Below are 19358 nucleotides of genomic sequence, written 5' to 3'. Positions count from 1 at the left end.
CAATTATGCCTATAATTAGGGACGTATGCACATTAGAACTAGAGATAGGGGGACAGCACATGTAGTTAGGTACAAAGGGTCATACAGGATTACAAGAACATACATTAAGTGGCTTATATACTTCAAAACAATGCAAATGGATATATGCGACTATAAAACACACAACTAGAAGCATGCACACCTAGTGCTAATGCACCTATGTCACTACAGGTAAGGACACCACACAAGTAGAACCTACACCTCGAGAGAGGGCTGCAGCAACGAGGTGGCCATTTTACGAGGGGCAGGCATATAGAGGAGCACTCAGAACGCTTACAGCAATGGCCAAGGCCAACCACTGACACTTTATGGTAGGACCCTAAAAATAAGAGTTACCAACAGTTGTCAGCAAAACAAGTCATCTACAAGTACAAACCTTGTGGAAGGCACAAATAGGAACAAAAGATACCCTTCAACTCACAACGCTGGGAGAACCTACAACTACGGAAAGTGAGCAGTTTAACTATGTAGAAAATGGACACCTCAGCCAGGGACATAAACAGCTAATCAGACCTCCATCCAGAGATACCTACGACCATCAGTGTGCATAACCACATGCATAGCCAGAATTAGGACGCAACCTTCTGAAGAAGGTTCATTTTTCACTTTCCTAAAACGTTTCAGAAGCTATCACTGTAGTGTTCATGCGTACACATTCATTGGTAACATAAAGGGCTAATATGTGTGTGTTTTTTTAACACTCCGTTACGTGTAGCCGATGCTTTATGTATTCATTAACTTAGTAGTTTTGTATAGTGAAGTGTGGTGTCCAAAGTTTAACTTTGCAAGTTTTTGGGGGGAGGCATGGGGGCACCTTATGAGGCTTTTCTCGAGACCATTACCATTAGAAAACTGAAAAAACAATATTTAAAAAAGCATAATTGAGGACGGTATACACAGCACGCCATACACAGCAATGTGTCTTATATTAAGAATAGCATATACTAGTATTACTGGTACCACCCCTTTTGTGGATCGGGGTTAGGAAGGAGAGAAGGCCGAGTTTACACTGTTAGAGTTCAAAACCATGGCCTGCAGGCTGCTCACGAATCTGCAGTAGGCGAAACTAAATGTTTCCTGAGTGGGGAATACTGTCTTTATTGTGATTGCCAACTGGTGGGTGAATGCTGCCTTTATTGTGAAAGCTGGCTGGACATGAGTGAAACTGAAGGGTGAATTTCGATTCGAGTAAATACTGAAAGGAAATACGAAAAGAGGTGCGTACAGGAAGGTGGGAGCTGACAAGACTGGGTGAATGTGGAATGGAGTGAATACTGAAGGGAGGGAGGTTCCTGAACGGAGAGTATGTGCTGACTGGCGGGTGAATCTTGAATCGAGTGAATACTGAAGGGGGGAGGGTGCTGGCAGGTGAGTAGGTGCTGTTTGAAGAGGGGATGTTGAATCGAGTGAATACTGAAGGGGGGGTGCTGACAGTAGAGTAGGTGCTGACTGGCGGGTGAATATTGAATCGAGTAAATATTGAAGGGACAGAGGGTGCTGACAGGTGAGTAGGTGCTGTTTGAAGAGGGGATGTCGAATCGAGTGAATACTGAAGGGGGGGGGTGCTGACAGTAGAGTAGGTGCTGACTGGCGGGTGAATATTGAATCGAGTAAATATTGAAGGGACAGAGGGTCCTGACGGGTGAGTAGGTGCTGTCTAAAGGGCGAGTGCTGACTTTGGGCTGAATGTCGTCTGTAGGTTGCATTGTGACCGGTGGTTAGTGCTGGCTGGGGCTCACTTTTGAATGGGCAGTGCATGCTGACTGACGTTGGGATTATAATGGCTGGAGTAGCTGAAACTGGGGGTGAATGTTGATTCGAAAATGACGGCTCAGTGGGTTGAGTGCTGTGTGAATGGTGAGAATCATTTGATGGATGGATACAGACTAGTGGTCAATGAGTGAAAGTTAAAGGGAGCTTGAGGAAAATGAGGGTTTATGCTGAATAAAGAGTGAGAGCAGAGGGTGAATGTTGACAGTGAGGTGAATACATTGTCAGGGTGAATACTGGCCAGTGCTGAATACTGGCTTGCACTGAATGTCATCCCAACAGAGGATGCTGACTGAAGGTCGCATGCTGATTGGCCAGAAGGAGAAGGCTCACCTGAGTTGTAGCTGACCATGTCCACGCCCAGCGCCGGACTCTTCCGCTTCCGGGGTCGCCCCTTCTGTACAGTGCCCGTGCCGTTGAAGTAGGGCAGGGCCGCCAGCCCCCCTCCCTTGGCCGCTAGCTCTGTGTAGCTGAGTTGCGGATGGAAGTCGCCCTGTACTAGCGCCTCGAAGTGGGCCCGGCAGTACACCAGGCTGTCCTTCATGCCGAAGTGGTCGCCTGTGCTGAGCGTCTTGTTGCAGGAGGTGCAGGTGAAGCAGCTCAAGTGGTACACCGAGTCCCGGGCCCTCATCACCATCTCCGAGGCCGAGATCCCAAGGTGGCAGCGAGCACATCTCTGCACAGAGAACCTTCTGGAAGCAAGACATGCCATCAACACCGGGGCAGGGGCGCGGCCCGGGGGCACACGGCGACAGTCACACAGATTACAAGCGGCTACAGTGCATGCAGCGGGCCATCTGCTCGCCTCACCCACACATTGGCCTAGCCGCGCATCTCACCAGGTCCTCCCGTTTACTCACCTCAGCCTGCTGTAGTCTTTTCATGCCTTCCTATCCATTCACGAGACCAGTCCACCTTATGCGCACACCGTAACTACACACCTGCTCCCTCGCCCTGGCCTCACCTACTCACGTCACCCATTTACCCAGACAGTTTATTTCATCATCTCACTTTTCTGCCTACCTCATCACCTCACGAGCTAAACTCGTTCCCTCCCCGTTCTGCCCACCTCATCGCCTCACCTCATCATCTCACCTCACAGGCTCCCTTCGCCTGCTCACATCAGCCACTCACCTTACAAGCTCAACTCACACCCTCCCCCTTTTTTCACCATATCTCACCTCACATGCTCAGCTCACCCACTCGCCTCACATGGTTCCCTCACCTCACCTGCTTCTCTCGCCTGCGCACTTCACAGACTTCACTCAGCAGCTTACCTCACTTGCTCAACTCACCATTCACCTTGCATGCTTTCCTCACCTGCTCACCTCACAGGCTTCCCTCAGCAGTTTATCTCACAAATGCAACTCACCTATTCACCTCACATGCTTCCCTCACCTCACATGCTTCCCTCACTTGCTCAACTCACCCTTTCACCTCAGGCTTCCCTCACCTGCTCACCTCAAATGGTCAATGGTTCCCTCACTTGACCGCCTCACATGATTCCCTCATGTCACCTCACTTACTTCCCTCACTTGCTCAACTCACCCTTTCACCTCACAGGCTTCCTTCACTTGCTCGACTTACCCTTTCACCTCACACGCTTCCCTCACTTGCTCAACTCACCCTTTCACCTCACAGGCTTCCCTCACCTCACTCACTTCCCTCACTTGCTCTCCTCAACCTTTCACCTCACATGCTTCCTTCACTTGCTTAACTTACCCTTTCACCTCACACGCTTCCCTCACTTGCTCAACTCACCCTTTCACCTCACAGGCTTCCTTCACTTGCTCGACTTACCCTTTCACCTCACACGCTTCCCTCACTTGCTCAACTCACCCTTTCACCTCACAGGCTTCCTTCACTTGCTCGACTTACCCTTTCACCTCACACGCTTCCCTCACTTGCTCAACTCACCCTTTCACCTCACAGGCTTCCCTCACCTCACTCACTTCCCTCACTTGCTCTCCTCAACCTTTCACCTCACATGCTTCCTTCACTTGCTCAACTTACCCTTTCACCTCACACGCTTCCCTCACTTGCTCAACTCACCCTTTCACCTCACAGGCTTCCCTCACCTCATTCACTTCCCTCACTTGCTCAACTCACCCTTTCACCTCACATGCTTCCCTCACCTCACTCACTTCCCTCACTTGCTCAACTCGTCCTGTCACCTCGCATTTTCCCTCACCTGCTGACACCCCCACTCACATCACCAGCTCCACTCACCTCACAGCGGCCTTGCAGCCCTGCAGCGGGGGGGGGGGGGGGGGGGGAAGAGGGGGGCAGTTGTGAAGTGAGTACATGAAATCGGGGGAGCGCACATTTTCTAAAACACCCCTACGCTTTACAATGACAGGTTTATACCCACGTCGTCGCCCTTCAGTACCTCAGAAATGATGCAGAGGCGAGAGTGGGGCTGAGAAGGGGCTTCTCCCCACATAGTTATTTTTTGTTCTTCCTCAAATGTACTAACATCCCACTCAGCAAACAAAAACAAGGCCAGGAGAGCAAGATCTCGAAAATGCGATCTTTCGAATGGAGGAAATTGTATATTTTGGGTTACTTATGACATGTAGCCACATTTTTTCGTTCCTTCTTCTTCTTTGCAAGAACATTTTGTGCAGTCTATTGACAAGGAATGTGTACGAATGCGCACGTCACTTTTAATTTATGTGTTTCTTATTGTTTTTGTAATAAATCAGAAGGGATTTTTGGTGTGCAAAAAAGTCGGAGGGCGAAAGCGCTCACAGACATTATTTAATCCCTGCGTGTAATTTACACAAAAACGAAGAACCGGAAGTGGAATTGTAGTCAACAAACCGTAATAATTGGTCTTCAACAGCAACATTCCAAGCGCACTCGAATTCATAGGTAAATACCTCGATTTATGCTGTCAGCGGCAATACATCTGGTTTTAAAAACCGAAGCTGTCAAAGTTACGGCTGAACGTGAATTTTTGTTCTATTGGCTCATAAAAGTTCGTATTGTAGTAAAACTAAACAACAGCGGGACCCTGCCACTGAAAACAACGGAGCCCCGGTGAATACGTTTTAATCATTTCATATATATAATTCCAGCATGTGTCATGAAGCCATTTCGTAGCGCTAGGTTTCTCTTTGCTATCATTCAGAGGCGGGGGTGACTGAAAGTTCCGGCATCATTAAACACATTATATTTTAGTACAAAAGCGCTGTTATTGACAGAGAACTGAGCAACACTGTGAAACGAAGCGCTGTATAAACCATGTAAATACTGTTGTGTTCCCGTTTCCAATAAAACACAATATTACAGCGGAGTATTAAATCTGGGAATTTTATCTGCGACCTTAAGTTACTCTCACACCTCATACACTTTGTGGGGCTTTTGTGTGCCAATAAAAACGTTTTTAACTCCCGTAAATATAACGGGAAAAGCATTGTTTTAGACTCGAAATATTAGAGTGCCACAATAAAATACTTTTAGGCACTGAAATAGAAGCGAGACGCTGCTGATTATATAGCTAAATACATTTACGATAATTTTCCAGACAGCTTTTTATTTTTTGCAATAAACACAGAGTTAACACAGTGGTTCTTTTTTTGTGAAACGCCTGGCCGTGGGGGATTCCTCTCTCGGGGATTAAAACATTAATATTACTTACATCGAAGGTGATTTATAGCCCAGAACAGGAAGAGCACCCCGTGTTCTGCATTAAATGGGGCTCGGGTCGGTTCCTGCTGTTATAAATCTGAGGCTGTTCAGTAAAAGGCTTCAGAGGCGCGTGAGGTGTGTGAGCCGAGCCCTGTCACGGAAATGTGTGCAAGAGCAGAGCAGAGCGCTTCTGCTCGTTAGAGGCGCTTTATCTTATGAGCAGGGGCCGCTGCTACGTTTTTCAGACGGCAGCTGCGCGCATTTCGATTTCAGGCTTTTAATTGCAAAGTTCGGAATATACTAACAGTGTGGCTTGTAGTGCGTCACACTTGTTTCGCTGTGAACCGACCGAAACGCATAATACTTCCGCAGATTTTAGATGACGAATTCCCTCAGGGGCCTCGTTGCTGTTATAAACATTGTTACCGCAGCTGGGCCCCTCTGTTCTCAGTCATGCCCCCCTTAAGTGGGTCCATCCACCTCTTAAACTGACGTTCCTGTGCTTTAGTTTTTGCTGACGTTGCTTTTGCGGTGCCCGTTGTCACTTGCTGCCGGTCTGTTAAAACCATGGTCCCTCGGACAGATGCCAGATTTGATAAACTGTCCTGTTGACCTGCATCAGGTAAATGGGGCATCACAACAGAGGGGTCTCGGCCAGGCCTGTAGGACAGAGTGCACTTCTAAGAGAAAGGAGCAGGGCTGGGTGTAAGATTAGGCATGGGTCTGTAATCACATGTGGAATGGGTTATGGTTAGTGTTGGGAATAGGCTTGGGATTTTGAGTTAACGTTAGAGATGTGGCTGGAAATGTTATGGTTATGGTTTAAAATAGGGTACATTTAGGGAGAGGGTGGAATTAGGGGAGAGGTCACAGGTGTATTAGGGTGAGGGGCGAGGTCACAGGTGTGTTAGGGTGAGGGGCGAGGTCACAGGTGTGTTAGGGGCGTGGTCACAAGTGTGTTAGGGTGAGGGGCAAGGTCACAGGTGTGTTAGGGTAGGGGGCGAGGTACAGGTGTGTTAGGGTGAGGGGCGAGGTCACAGGTGTGTTAGGGTGAGGGGCGAGGTCACAAGTGTGTTAGGGTAGGGGGCGAGGTACAGGTGTGTTAGGGTGAGGGGCGAGGTCACAGGTGTGTTAGGGTGAGGGGCGAGGTCACAGGTGTGTTAGGGTTAGGGGCGAGGTCACAGGTGTGTTAGGGTGAGGGGCGAGGTCACAGGTGTGTTAGGGGCGAGGTCACAGGTGTGTTAGGGGCGTGGTCACAAGTGTGTTAGGATTAGGCCGCCATATTACGCGGAGTGGACTCAGACAGACCACATCTGTTAAAGACCAGAGTACAGCAGAAACGAGGATTGTCCTCAGTGGTTGGTGCCCCTGAAAGGACAGTTGGGCTGGGACACCAGCAGCCGCGTGCCCTGCAGGCGGAGGAGACAGGGATTGACAGGGCAAGAATCCACCCCTACCCCTTTAAAACAGTGTCTGCCCCTTTCACTGCTTCTAAGCCCCCCCCCCCCCCCCCCCCCCCCGCACACCCTGCCACCACAGTCTGCTATTAGGGCGGCAACCTCACCTCCTGCCTTCACAGGCACTGTTCCTAGACGTGGGATGGATTCTGCAGAACGCTGCGCGTGTTTAGGTAGTTTAAATGGAATAACTACAGCACCCAGAATGCAATAGGTTATCACATGAAAGCCCATGACTGCACATCTCATGCTTGACGACATGCCCTGCAGATGGCCACTCTGCCGGGCCGCACTTCAATCACGCCCCTGCCAGCATAGCCCCCCACACACTACTTTACCACAACTACTCCCACAACGCACCCCCTTTGACCCCCCTCCTCCCCGCCGGGCTGCAGTACCTGTAGTAGTCCTCCTTGCAGTAAATGCTGCCGTCCTTGGCGAAGCAGGTGAGCTCGGACTCTAGCGCCAACTTGCACTCGCAGCACTTGAGACAGCGCAGGTGCCACTGCTTGTCCACGGCCAACAGGTAGTATCTGTCCGCGATCTTCCCCCCACAGCCGGCGCACAGGGCCGGCTTCTCGGGGCTCATGGGGGGCAGGCCCTGTGGAGCAAGCAGGCGAGAGAGACCGTGAGCGGCGGGGCATGCAGGGGGGCACACAGTATGGCGAGGCGCTGCGCCGGGCCTGGCCTCCCCGAGCCCCGCAAATAACTTATTGTGATGTTACATCTGACATGTACTATGCAGGTTCAAGCTGTATTGAATGAGTAAACGCCTAATTAACAAGGAAACTCACAGCAAGGATGCAGACACCAAGAGCTGGAGCTCAGCTTTAAGTTACCAATAAAATATAAACTAGCGATCGAGCAGAAATGGCAAGGGTTGTATTTAATTTTAAGAAAGAAATGAAGGTGTAGGCGCTCCTTTGGAATTTTTCGTGCACTCTAGATTAAAGCACTCGATTGTCAATCCTTTGTGAATAGTGCTTTATTTTAGCTAAGTAGGCCACAGCCCGTTTTACAACCTAACAAAAGTTACATTAGCAAGTGACCAAAACCAGAGACTAAAACATGTAATAAAGGAGTGCTTCCTAGACAAAGGTACATAAAATAATGCACAGGAGTTACAGCATGTGCAGTGACCCGATGTGCTGCATTAAGTGACGTGGTTTTAGTTGCACAGTGGGCTTGCCCCATAAAGGAAGCTGCTGTGTAGTGTCAAATTCTATTCTAACCCAATGAACTTGGAAAAGATCCCCAGCCGGAAGGTAACATTATTACCTGAAACAAACCTTCCCGGTCTTTAACAAAGCATTAACTGCACGTTGTGCGTTAATAGCACAGGGTGCAGTCTGTTAACAAAGACACCTTGGCTGAGTGGCCGTGAGGGGCACTGGCTGGCACTGCTCGGAGGAGAGGTATGAATAACATACTAGAAAGCCTTCCAGGCACCCGTAGAACAAAGGGGCCGAAGCCTCCCTCGACCCTGCGCACTTCTATAGAACAGGAAACAGAGAGAAAGGACCCGGGCGCACCTGGCCGCACAGTAACCAGGTGATTACACTTCCTTCAGATTTATTAATCGCAATCTTTAACGAGCCTTTAACATTATTTAAATGCAGAACTATCTCTGTTCAACAATGCGAGCGTCAGCGTTTTTTTAACATTATTGTTGCAATTACGTTTGTTTTTATTGCCTTTATATTTGCAAGTGTCTTTGATTAATTTGACGAGAATTATTGTTATTAGGATTTCGCTATAATAACAATAATACAAATAAACCTAATAGTGTTTACGTTAGGGTAGTAATATTAACAAGTATCGCCAGGGGCCTCGAACGCTTTCCCTTCACTAATATAATAATACACATTTCTCCCTGAATCCACGCGCTGTCTCCTGCAGGTTTCGAGGGCCTATAATTAAAGGTGTCTGAGCCCCCCACCTCGATGACGTGCCAATTAAACAGCTGGGAGCAGTACAGTGCGGTACCACTGCCCAGCACCCAGGGGTGCCTTGGGAATGAGCCTGGCTTGTCCTTAAAACAGATATTCGGCTGCTCTGTCGTTCCCTCAGGTAATTTCGCACTCCATGTGTCTTTATATTTATTATTGGTGCCCTTCTGTCCGGCCTGGAAGTCTTTCCTTCATTTCAACTAACGAGTAGACCTGTGCAGGCTGGAGTAATGGACACTAAACACCCTCGAGCGCCTTTTTTTATTGTTTAAATTGGACAATGTTATGAATAAAATAATTAGCAAGTGGATTTGAAAATTAAAAAGAATATTAATACGTTTGGAAACCCATCCACGGTGCTAGATCTTATTAACAGTTAGAGTGTGTTTGGACGCCACCGCTATTATTTGCATTGTTTTCTTTGGGTCACCTTCTTAATGACCTGTTTTTTTTCCCCTGAGACTACTATTGTTTTTATGGGCCCCATGGTTGGCTTTGCTTTAGAGCATACTGATATGCGAGACTAAAAGTAAGCAGAAGGACTAGAAAATATTGTTATAAGAAGCCCGAACGCAAAAATGTGAAAACGCTCTACATTGTGACGAGCATAAAACGTTTTCTCGGAAAAAAAGACCAAACGTGTCACTGTCACCTTGTACATGAAGTTCGCCGGGCTCAGCCAAAACAAAACAGACATCACCGTTAACAGACCAGTTATTTCACAGAGATAATTTTACTAATTGCTGTCAAAATCTGCTGCGCGCCTCCGGAATTAGAAAAATTCCGGAGAGGGGTTTTGTGACTGGACTTTGATTTTCTCCCGAGCCTTCACTGGCACGAGGAGGATGGGAACAGGAAAAATGAGTTTTAGGTAAAGGCCTCTCCTTAACTGAAAGGGTTGCTCTGAATGGTATATTGCAAACTAAGTTTATATACGCCACTAATGGGACATCATTTACTGGACTATAAGGGACTTTTAATGTACCCGGCTATAGGAGACGTTAGGTAAACGACTTCAATGTACTATAAGCGACGACAATGTATTGTGCATAATATATATTGAAACACGCGTAATTATAATAACCTCTATGCATTCTTGTATAACGGAATTTGTGTATGCGACTAAAGCACTCTACATGAGCGAAAATAATAAGATGCATGCATATATATATATATATATATATATATATATATATATATATATATATATATATATATATATATATATATATATATATATATATATATTTTTTTTTCCAGATTAAGCCGCTCCTCTGTGTTATTTTTATTTCCCAGAGTAGGTGCTAAGTAGTGCAGTGTCCCTGAAATATCGGCGGAACCCCCCGTTTGGCTCGAGGGACGCGGCTCACAGGCATGGGCTAAACGACCTTGGTTATCGGTGAAAGATTCAAGACCCCAAATTCCATCCAAGGCCACAAAACCCCCAAAACCAAATTGGTATCATAGTTCGTGAAATGTGACGAGAGGGGCAGGTTTTTACAAATGATGAAAACCTGCAAACCCCGTATTGTAGGCCATGGAAAATCACTTTATATTCGGGCTTCTCGAATCTCCAATTTTCCGATTTTCTTATAAGCAGACTTATTTATAAAACGGGACTTTTGCATTTTCATCTGATTACTTTTCGTTAGAAATATGTAATGCGCGTTCCTTGCACTTGTAGCTCAATATCACCTGATTGTATGTTGTCTTTCTCTATAAACTACTTTGAATAGATAAAGAACACGTTATGCGTCCGCCCCCGGATGCGTGGTCCCTGGCAAGTCGCTGTCTCCCTGTGCCTCGCTGCCGTTATCTGCAGATGTGTTTACAAACAGGCATACCTAACCGGAACCCGAAGTGCAAACTGCTCAGCCTTCACTCGATCGGAATGAGGTGAAAGGCAGAGGAGACGACCTTGCCCTGTTGAAGGCACAACGTGTGCCCCGGAGAGGCCATGTCAACTCTCTTTCCCATGTGTATCTGTCATCTGTTGCACCCGGAGCCTCTCTGTAGAGATTGTTAATTCTAGGGTGTGTGTGTTGTGTGTGTGTGTGTTTACGTATATGTACTTAGGGCCTCTGTGTGTAGTTTGCTCCCTAACAGTGATTTCCTACCCCTTCTGGCCGCTTGTATCCCCGCGCCCCTGTGCTTGTGGTTTGGTCCGTGTGTGGTTCTGTTCCGTGAGAGCGTCTGCATGTTTCCTGCCTTCATTGAGTGTTGTTCGTGCACCAGACTCTTTGTGTGTGCGATCGGTTATCTTCCAGTGCCCGTGTATACAATGCGTCGGCATCAAGTACCTGTGTATGTCAGTTGGTACACGGTCACCTGGGTGCCCATGTGCAATCTTTAACCTTTGTGTGTGCAGTGTCGCCTTCAACTGCTTGCGTGTGGTTTGTTGCCCCCTGAGTACCCGCGGGTGTAGTTTGGTGCATTTGTGTGCTGGTATTTGCAGTTTGGCACCTCTGAGTACATATGTGGGCACTTTACTCCCTACAATTGTCTAAATTATGTGTGTTGTTGCTTGTCCTGAATATCTAACTGCGAGTATGATCTGTTTTCCCAGGTGAGGAAGCGAGGGTGTGTGCGCGTCTTAGTTGGAGCATGTGCAGTAAAGTGCCTGTGAGAACTTGTGTGCAATCTGTTGAACTCTGGTGGTGTGCGATCGCTGGCAGGAAGCGTGCTCGGGGGAAGTCTGCCCAGTCTGCCCCTCCACCGGGCCCAGACCTCGGCCCTCCCGCCCACTGCACCCCATCCGTCCCCCCCCCCCCCCCCCCGCCCTCCTTACCTCGCCCCCCAGAGCCCTCCTTACCGCGTCCCGTCCGTTGATCGCCACCCCCTTGGCCAGGCGCGCCTCGGCCGTCTTGGAGCGCCGCTCCATCTCCTCCATGATGCCCTGGATGTGGCCCCCGGAGATGCCGTGGAAGAGCATGGCGGCGGGCCGGAAGGCGCACGAGCTCTCCTCTGCTCGGCACCCCACTATTTCCATACACGGGTCCTCCGGGGTTCCGAAGAGCGGGCGGACGCCCAGGGTGGAGGTGCCCCCGCAGGCCGTCCCAGGCTGAGGGGGGCTCAGGGCGCCGCAGAGCTTCCTGGGGGTGCAGAAAAAACACAAGAAGTGAGGGCCGGCAGCAGGCGCCTGGCAGGGGGCATGTGCGGCGGGCGCTGCGGTGGAAGCAGGTGGGGGCGGTCCGCACCCTGAATCCCGCTCAAGTTCTGGAGTCTGAAAACCCAAGGGGCAGGAGTGGTATCCGGCACGGCTAGCCCGAGAGGTCCCCGCGCCTGTGGATCGCACTCGGGAGTGCTGCCTTCCCCAGAAGTGCCCGGTCTGTTAAGAGGCTAAAGCCAGCCCACTCCCTCCTAATTCAGGAGGAGGAGCCCCCCCTCCCGGAGCTGCCACTGACGGGGCTCTCTTTATCCACACAACAAAGGCCTGTCATGCTCCTCTCAGCCCCCTGCGGATGGACACGCACTGACAGCCCTCGGGGTTGTTGGGGGCTCCTCCAACGCCCCCCCCCCCCCTAAAAATAATTATATTAGATACACAGACTGGACGGGTGCAGGGAAGTCAGATTCGTGCAGTGAACCGCAAAAGTGGAGGGGTACTTGGTCTGGCTCTAGCAAGTGACGGGGGGAGGGGGGTGGATGAGGGGGGGATATAGGGAGTGGGGATGCTTCGCCCTGTCCAGGGACCCCGTGCCCTGCATGACCCCCCTACCCCTTCCATCAAACTACTTGACACGCTTCCCTTCTGTTTTAGCTTTAAAGGAAAGTCAATCCGAGCTTCCTGTTTACGAAAAATATACATTTTAATAATCGTCATACATTTTACTTACACACTTCCAAACTAAGCCCTTGTTTTACCTTTATCTTTTGGAACTCGTCGCCCTTTTTCCACACATAAATACCTTTTTGAGTTCTTTCGATTTTGTGATGGCAAAAGAAAAAAACATGCAGACATTACCCCGTTTGACATTTTCTGCCATTCTACAGAATTGCAAGAGCGCCACTGAGAAACCGGGGAACCAACAAGGCTCCGACTTTGGCGCACGGCACCCAGCGTTTCCAATGCACCGGCGGCTCCTGTCTATATTCCGTCGGACAAACAGACCTGGAGTCTGCACTCTTGTACCGCTGTTTACCAAACAAGCGAAGAGGCAGCCTCCTTAACAGGTCCCAGTGTCACTGGCCGGAAAAAGGACTTAACTTTGAAGCAAATTCGGTTTCTCTTCATTATCCAGGGTCAAGTGCAAACCATGGCGGTATTTAACGCAACCTTTCCATTTACCTCTACCACCACCCCCATGCGTGATATGGACCATTCCGCCTTCCATTACGACTATGCGTTGTCTTTTAAGGCACGTGCAAGGCTTTTTTAGTAGGTTGCAGAAATAGTGTGTGTTCTCTGAAGGGGGCGTGGCCTAAGAAGCATTTCTAGGAATCCTTTCCACAAGGTGTGACATATGTACCTGGGGGCCTAATGTAAACACAAATTCTGTGCTTTCCCTATTAGCCTCAGAATAGTATTGTGGTGACTGCTAACAAGCTTTGTTTTTATAGCACCCAAGCATATCACACATTAAAAGATATGCACCTAAAATATGCCAGACCGATCAGTCTTGCCAATGCCAGCAGTATCAGACAAGTAACAGTGACTTTTAATTATGAATCATTATAATTGAAAATGTTTAAATCCTAAAAAGATGAGACTGTGAATTGAATATTACTGTGGTCTGTGGAAAGACTACTGTTCTTCAGAATGTTGTATTTACCTCACTTCTCCCCTTCACACACTTTCCTCCCTACTGTGTGATACACGCCCTTTTCCCTCCACATCACTTTCTGAAATTCCCACCGGCATAGCCCTCTTCTGCACCATAATTTCACCCTCTCCTGCACACACTTCATTGCACCCCAACACACTAGACACCCACTCACCTGTAACCACTGATTTAAAAAAAAATACTTTTGCTCTGTAAATAATTCGACAGCGGTGTACCCTTTCACACACACTGGCTTAGAACTACAATTGGCATTTATGACCATTGTACTGCATCTGCAGAGAGGCAAAGGACTGCATGGGCAGTAATGTGGTCACCTTTATGCCCACTGGCAGGTACCGCGAGAAACCCCCCCTGTCTGTAGTCTCAACTCTGGAGTTTTCAAACATGGCCAGAAACTTCTCTCTTTCCACTTCTTTAGTTATGGTATAAAAAGGTTTCACTGTTTTTTGTTATTTTCTGGCAATTGTGTAACCTTTCATAGAAACTGTAACGGTTTGTAGAAAAATATACCCTCGGGGGTATGGGGCAAAATCTTGATCAAAGATCGACCTTAATTCAATGCACTATGATACTAAAAAAAATGTACAAATAACACAGCTTTTTTTAAATGTCCACCCACAACCTGACTCACACACAGGCACCTACAGACGAACCAGCTCTCTCTCAGTCGACATTATCAAAGATGAATAGGATGCTTTAAACGAAAACTGCAGAAACACAGCATCTTGGAAAACGTAAATACCCCTGGAAAAGTAGATTACGATACCCATGAAATACAGAAACTACCTCCCCATAAGGGTTTTCTTTATAGTTTGCGCAGTCATTGTTCAAAAATCATGCAACATTTTCCCCGAGAAGCTAAGTGCAGAATATAGCGCCTAACAGGGACCCGTTTCAACGTTTTAAATACTGCCCTCTGGATCCGACGGAACCCGGCCCATTTAAAGCCCAGGGCACGTGCTTTACAAGTCAGGCGCCGATACATTGCGCCTTCTCCGAGGCCCATCACTTTATTCGCGAATGCCCTGTCAGACGCCGGAACGCTGCTGAGGTGAGTGTACCGCCGCCCCAAGCGCGCCTTTTAATGTTATTCCGAAAGCAGCCGTTTCCAGGCGCCAACAAGCGAATTAAAATGCGGCACAACCCTTCTCTCCGTGGCACTCTCCAGGAACTGGGATCGCGGCGTGATCTGCGACGCAATCACCCTTCTCAGAACTTAAAATGTTTTTTATAAAGCCCACATAATTCGTATCTTTCATTAGACAGCTCAACCTGTAACTGCCACTTGGGAATTTGACATTGAAAATGGCAATTTCTGAAACACCATTTTATACGAACGGAGACCTTTTTATTTTGCTTCCAGGTCTGTGCGCGTAAAAATCAGTGCTGAATATTAACAGTAAATTGCAAGTTCGAATTTGAAAAGTAATATGAATTTGTTTTTTTTCTGTGTACATGTGGGTGTCACTAAGATTTGCGCATATATCTTTTTGTGTCTGTGTCTGTATATTGTGGTCTGTTTTCTCTGCGGGTGTGCGGACTTCTGTCTGCATGAGTCTGTCTGTGAAGGTTTATTTACCGTCCAGTTGTACGTTTACAAGTCTCTGCGAGTGTACTGGACGTTTTTACATGTGTATCAGCTTTGTGTCTGCGACGCCACGTGACTGCTTATCCAGCTGGGTTTGTGTATGTTTGTGTCACTGTTACCTGCTTCTGTGTATGTTGAGCAACAGTGATTGTGTATGTGTGTGCGTGTATGTCTGATTACATTTGCGTGTATCTTTGTGTGTAGACCTGTAATCCTGTTTTTGTATTGATCTTGGCGAACATTTCATGTTGGCTTCCCTTGCTGGGTTGTCTGTGCTTGCATAGAAGAAAATTCATATGTGACGATGGGTTTCTGTGTGTAAGTATGTTACTATTTTGTGTCTATATGTTTGTGTGGTTGTATGTGTGGCTATACCCATATGTGCCTGTATATGTATTTCTGTCTGTGTTTCTCTGTGTGTTGCTTAATAATGTTCAAATGAGCACTTCTACACGTGTCTGGGTGGTATGGTGGGGCACACGTTGTGTGTGTGTGTCTATGCATATATGTGTACTTGTGAGTTTTTGTGTCTGTTTATTTACATGTGTGCTTCTGTGTGTCGGAATGTGTACATGTGCTTGTGTGCGCAAGTTTAAGCCTGTGTGTATCTGTGCATCTGCGTGTTTATTCTTTATTCTGTGGTACTGCTGTGGTAAGTACTTCTGAACTGTATGTTTGCATGCTCTTATATGTTAGTTTGGGTGTCGATTTGTGCGTGTTTATGTGCATCGGTTCAGGCAGTGAAGCTGTTAGCCGGTACACATAGAAGTGTGTTTTTTGTGGCAGTCGTTTTCTTTGTTTATCGGTCTGTATGTCCATGCTCGTCAGTATGTGTGTAACTATCGGTCCACCAGACAGGGTTTCTGAGTGCTTGTGTGTCTATGGGTCTGTGTTTTAAGACTCAGCACGTTTCTCTGTTGGTGAAGAGGGTCTTGTGCTAATGGGCTTGAGTGCACATGTGCGCTTATACGTTTGTCAATTTAATGTCTCTCTGGTGGGCATTATCTGTGTTTGTATAACTGTGATAGTCAATCTCTGCATGTTTTTCTGTCAACCCGCCAGTCGGTGAGTGTGTGTGACTGTGTGTAACTATGTACTTCTGTTTGTGCATCTGTCTCTGTGTTTTCCATTCCACGTGTTAGTCCGTCCGTTGGTGTGTCCCTGTGTTAGTTTACTTGCCTGAGTATATGTATACTTGTGTTTATCAGTGTCTGTTACTCAGTCTGCGTGATGTCTGTTTGTTGGTGTGGCTGTGTGTTTGCCTGAGTGTGTGTAAGTATGCTTGTGTTTGCCAGTCTCTGTATCTGTTTGACAGTTTGTATGTTGTCTGTTTGTTAATCTGGGAGTGTGTATGCATGGTTGTGTTTGTCAGTCTGTGTTTGCCAGTCTGTGTGTTGCCTGACTGTATGTGTGCTCGCGTTTACTAGGCTGTGTTAGTCAGTCTATCTTTCTGTTGCCAGTTTGTTGGTGGGGCTGTATGTTTGCCTGAGTGTATGTATGCTTGTGTTTATCAGTCCGCGCTTGTCAGTATGTGTTGCATGAATGCATGTATGCTTGTGATTACTAGTCTGTGCTTGTTAGTCTATGTGGTGCCTGTTAGTGGGTGTGGCTGTGTGTTTGCCTGACTGTATGTATGCTTGAGTTTAGCAGTCGGTGTGCTGTCTGTGTGTATGTCTGCTCGTGATTACCAGTCTATGCTTGTCAGCCTATGTGGTGCCTGTTAGTTGGTATGGCTGTGTGTTTGCCTACGTGTATGTATGCTTGCGTTTACCAGGCTGTGTTTGTCAGTCTATGTGGTGCCTGTTTGTTGGTGTGGCTGTGTGTTTGCCTGCGTGTATATATGCTTGAGTTTATCAGTCTGTGTGTTGCCTGAGTGTATGTATGCTCGCGATTACCAGTCTGTGCTTGTCAGCCTATGTGGTGCTTGTTAGTTGGTGTGGCTGTGTGTTTGCCTGCGTGTATATATGCTTGAGTTTATCAGTCTGTGTGTTGCCTGAGTGTATGTATGCTCGCGATTACCAGTCTGTGCTTGTCAGCCTATGTGGTGCTTGTTAGTTGGTGTGGCTGTATGTTTGCCTGAGTGTATGTATGTTCGCGATTACCAGGCAGTGTTTGTTAGTCTATGTGGTGCCTCTTTGTTGGTGTGGCTGTGTGTTTGCCTGACTGTATATATGCTTGAGTTTATCAGTCGGTGTGCTGTCTGCGTGTATGTTTGCTCGCAATTACCAGGCTGTGTTTTTCAGTCTATGTGGTGCCTGTCAGTTGGTGTGGCTGTGTGTTTGCCTCTGTGTATGTATGCTTGAGTTTATCAGTCTGTGTGTTGCCTGAGTGTATGTATGCTCGCGATTACCAGTCTGTGCTTGTCAGCCTATGTGGTGCTTGTTAGTTGGTGTAGCTGTGTGTTTTCCTGAGTGTATGTATGCTCAAGAGTACCAGGCAGTGTTTGTCAGCCTATGTGGTGCTTGTTAGTTGGTGTGGCTGTGTGCTCGCCTGAGTGCACGCGCCCCTGTGTGTATTGTCAGGCTGTGTGTTTCTCTGTCAGTCCATCAGTCAATGTGTGGAATCAGGGTGTAATGTTTAATCTTTCCTTCTTCCTCACTCTTCACACTCCTCTGCGGTTGAACAGCTGGCGGCTGTTTCCTGACACCTCAATCCCCACCGAGGGATCTTCCCGGCGGCGGAGGAGCTGCTCCCGGGCCCCCAGGGATGCCCTCGCTAAACCCAACACAGTTCGTCAAAAAAGCACCAGGCAGGGCCCCGTTTCCTCTCCATGCCTTGTAGCTCACTACCTCCTCCTCCGGGGGATTACACGGCATCTGCAGCCTCCTCTCCCCCACACCCACGCCCCTTTTTTCTGTTTAAAGTCCCCTGTAATGTTATTTGCAGCTTGAATGTTGCTGCATTCCTCTCGGTGCCAGAATACAGCTCATAAAACACAATTTCACACAAAGATGGAGCCAATCAAGTGAAATAAACCGGTCTTTTTCCTCTTGGCACACTAGATCCTGGACAGCAGGGCTGCTATTTACTGTAAGTAATGTAATTAGCCCCCTTTGGACGGAAATCAATGATTTCTTGAAGTAAAGCAGCCATAGCTGTGCAAACATCAAAATATCAAAGACAATCTCCCATTTGTTTCAAAATGTTGGCTGCGCCAAAAAATGGTGTGAGTCTTTGGCAAGTAAACATGCAGGCAGGTTTCAGGCGCAGCGAATGTCCTGGGAGAAAACAAGCCAATTAACACAACAAGCAAGCAAGATAAACAGGGAAAGTGAAACCTTGCTGCTGCCTGCCATGTTTCTAGCCAACTTCCAGCGTGTGTGTGTGTTTGTGTGTGTGAGACAGAGATTGAATCTGTGTGCGTGAGACAAAGATAAAGCAATAGCGAGATTACATGTGTATGTGTGAGAGAAAGACAGAGAGATTGAATCAGTGTATGTGAGAGATAAAGCAAGAGAGACTGACTGCGTGTGTGTGCATGTGTGTGAGAGAGAAAGACAGATTGAATCAGTGTGTGAGTGAGAGAGAGAGTTAAAGCAAGAGGGAGATTGACTGTGTGTGTGCATGTGTGTGAGAGAGAAAGACAGATTGAATCAGTGTGTGAGCGAGAGAGAGTTAAAGCAAGAGGGAGATTGACTGTGTGTGTGCATGTGTGTGAGAGAGAAAGACAGATTGAATCAGTGTGTGTGAGAGAGAGAGATAAAGCAAGAGAGACTGACTGTGTGTGTGTGTGCATGTGTGTGAGAGAGAAAGACAGATTGAATCAGTGTGTGAGAGAGAGAGAGTTAAAGCAAGAGGGAGATTGACTGTGTGTGTGCATGTGTGTGAGAGAAAGAGAGTGGGAGAGAGAGAGAGACAGATTTAATTCGTGTGAGTGTTTTTTTAGTCAGTTGGTGTTTATGTGCTTCTTTGTGGGAGTGTGTCTGGGTGTGTATTTATGAGAGAGGCTGTTTGAGCTGTGTTGGTTTTCCATAACTTGTATTTATGTACTGCTTCATACTGCACGTGTTGTTTTTAGGCACTCTTACAAATAGATATCACTCATCAAATTTGATTGCACTCAGTGTATCTACAGAAGGATGAAAGACACATTGGGCCTGGCTGGGATTCAAATGTGGCCTGCAGATGGCAGAAGATA

General features: G+C 47.5%; 1 protein-coding gene across 4 annotated transcripts in view; it reads right to left on the bottom strand.

Annotated features, from left to right (window-relative positions):
- The window catches only part of LHX9 (LIM homeobox 9), a 68648-nt gene that overhangs the window by 39013 nt on the left and 10277 nt on the right, over positions 1 to 19358 (bottom strand). For 2 of the 4 annotated variants that reach the window (XM_086954887.1, XM_086954871.1), the window contains exons 1-3: positions 11661 to 12135; positions 7298 to 7500; positions 2143 to 2498 (exon numbers count right to left, since the gene is read on the bottom strand). In XM_086954887.1, the coding sequence (XP_086811013.1) occupies positions 2143 to 2498; positions 7298 to 7500; positions 11661 to 11837 (736 nt within the window). In that variant the 5' untranslated portion in view covers positions 11838 to 12135. Of the gene's footprint in view, positions 1 to 2142; positions 2502 to 7297; positions 7501 to 11660; positions 12136 to 19358 lie in introns of those variants that run through there. The other 2 variants (XM_086954860.1, XM_086954877.1) reach the window with 2 other exon arrangements.

This window comes from Lissotriton vulgaris, chromosome 1_1 (genome assembly GCF_964263255.1).
Source record: "Lissotriton vulgaris chromosome 1_1, aLisVul1.2, whole genome shotgun sequence".
In the NCBI taxonomy this organism is placed as follows: domain Eukaryota; kingdom Metazoa; phylum Chordata; class Amphibia; order Caudata; family Salamandridae; genus Lissotriton; species Lissotriton vulgaris.
Note: the sequence above shows the minus strand (reverse complement) of the source record. Positions and strands in the feature narration are given on the sequence as shown.